The sequence below is a fragment of the Pygoscelis adeliae genome, unplaced genomic scaffold, assembly GCF_000699105.1.
Source record: "Pygoscelis adeliae isolate BGI_AS28 unplaced genomic scaffold, ASM69910v1 Scaffold66, whole genome shotgun sequence".
In the NCBI taxonomy this organism is placed as follows: Eukaryota; Metazoa; Chordata; class Aves; order Sphenisciformes; family Spheniscidae; genus Pygoscelis; species Pygoscelis adeliae.
Genome location: NW_008825167.1, coordinates 7,465,290 through 7,466,389, shown reverse-complemented (window position 1 = coordinate 7,466,389; position 1,100 = coordinate 7,465,290). Strand labels below are relative to the sequence as shown.

Below are 1,100 nucleotides of genomic sequence, written 5' to 3'. Positions count from 1 at the left end.
TCCAGGGTAAGCAATCCCACTGAGCAGGAGGAAATACTAGCCCTAACAAAGCACCCAAGTCACTGCTTGCGTTTCCTTTCTTAAACTACCACCTGGACAGTCTTTCATATAAGAACGTAAGGAGCAACTACATCCTTTCTAATCAAAATTCTGATTCCAAAGTGAACTCTTATTTGGTATCTTTACAATGTTTTGCTGCTCAGTGTTTAAAAACACAAACTCGCTGATCAAACTAGCTACAGGTTGAAGGCCTACTGACGTAAAACTTGAGATGCAGCACCGTGTTTGGTTTTCAAAAAATTGTTCAATAGCTTTTAAAGTCCTGAAAACAAAGCATAATGAACATACCAAGGGAGGTACTCTTGTGTAACTGTTCACTAGAGGCAGCCTTGCTAAACTGATGATGATGTTCTTGAGGACAGGCGTAAGAAACGCTGGGATACTGCTGTTTCTTCTGTGCCCCAGTGCCAAGACAGTCTGTAAGCATTCCACCATCTCAGCTACCATTTCACAAGCTGCAGTAATGTGTTTAGTTTCTTTGTTGGGAGAAAAAGAAATTCAGTTTTATGAATCTATTCAAGAGACACATAATTTAAAAAGATAGAGAAGAACAAGAAATGCTTAATGAAAGAGTATGTCGACTAAAAAGGTCAAAACTACAATAAGGATGTATACAAAGAAATATTCTACAGTAGTTCAGCTAGTTAAGAGTACTACTACCACCCTCCTCACAACAGCTTGTGTTGTTTGCCAGTCTCAGTGCTGGAGATTACCAGCACCTGAGATCTGTCAGCAGAGCAGCTCCCATGCTAACCCCAGCAAGAACAGGCCACAGTGAATAGAGCATTTGTGAGAATTGAAAGTGACCAAACTCATCTGTTTTATGAGAAAACAGTCTCATAGCTGGCTCTGTGTTGAATCTGACAAGCAGGTAGATTCTGTAGATAGAAGTGGCATCTTACTGTACCAGCACAGCTGGATATGGAAGACAATGCTGTCCACACTCACGACTACACTTGACCTTCACCTCAACATAGTGCTCCCATACTGTGGAAGGGCAGATAATCACTCTGCCATTCTCCAGAAGAAATATTAACAAT

General features: G+C 40.9%; 1 protein-coding gene across 1 annotated transcript in view; it reads right to left on the bottom strand.

Annotated features, from left to right (window-relative positions):
* Positions 1–1,100, bottom strand: part of HTT (huntingtin) — an 87,095-nt gene that overhangs the window by 17,598 nt on the left and 68,397 nt on the right. The window contains exon 52 of the mRNA XM_009328884.1: positions 349–536. Coding sequence (XP_009327159.1) covers positions 349–536 — 188 coding nt within the window. The remainder of the gene's footprint in view (positions 1–348; positions 537–1,100) is intronic.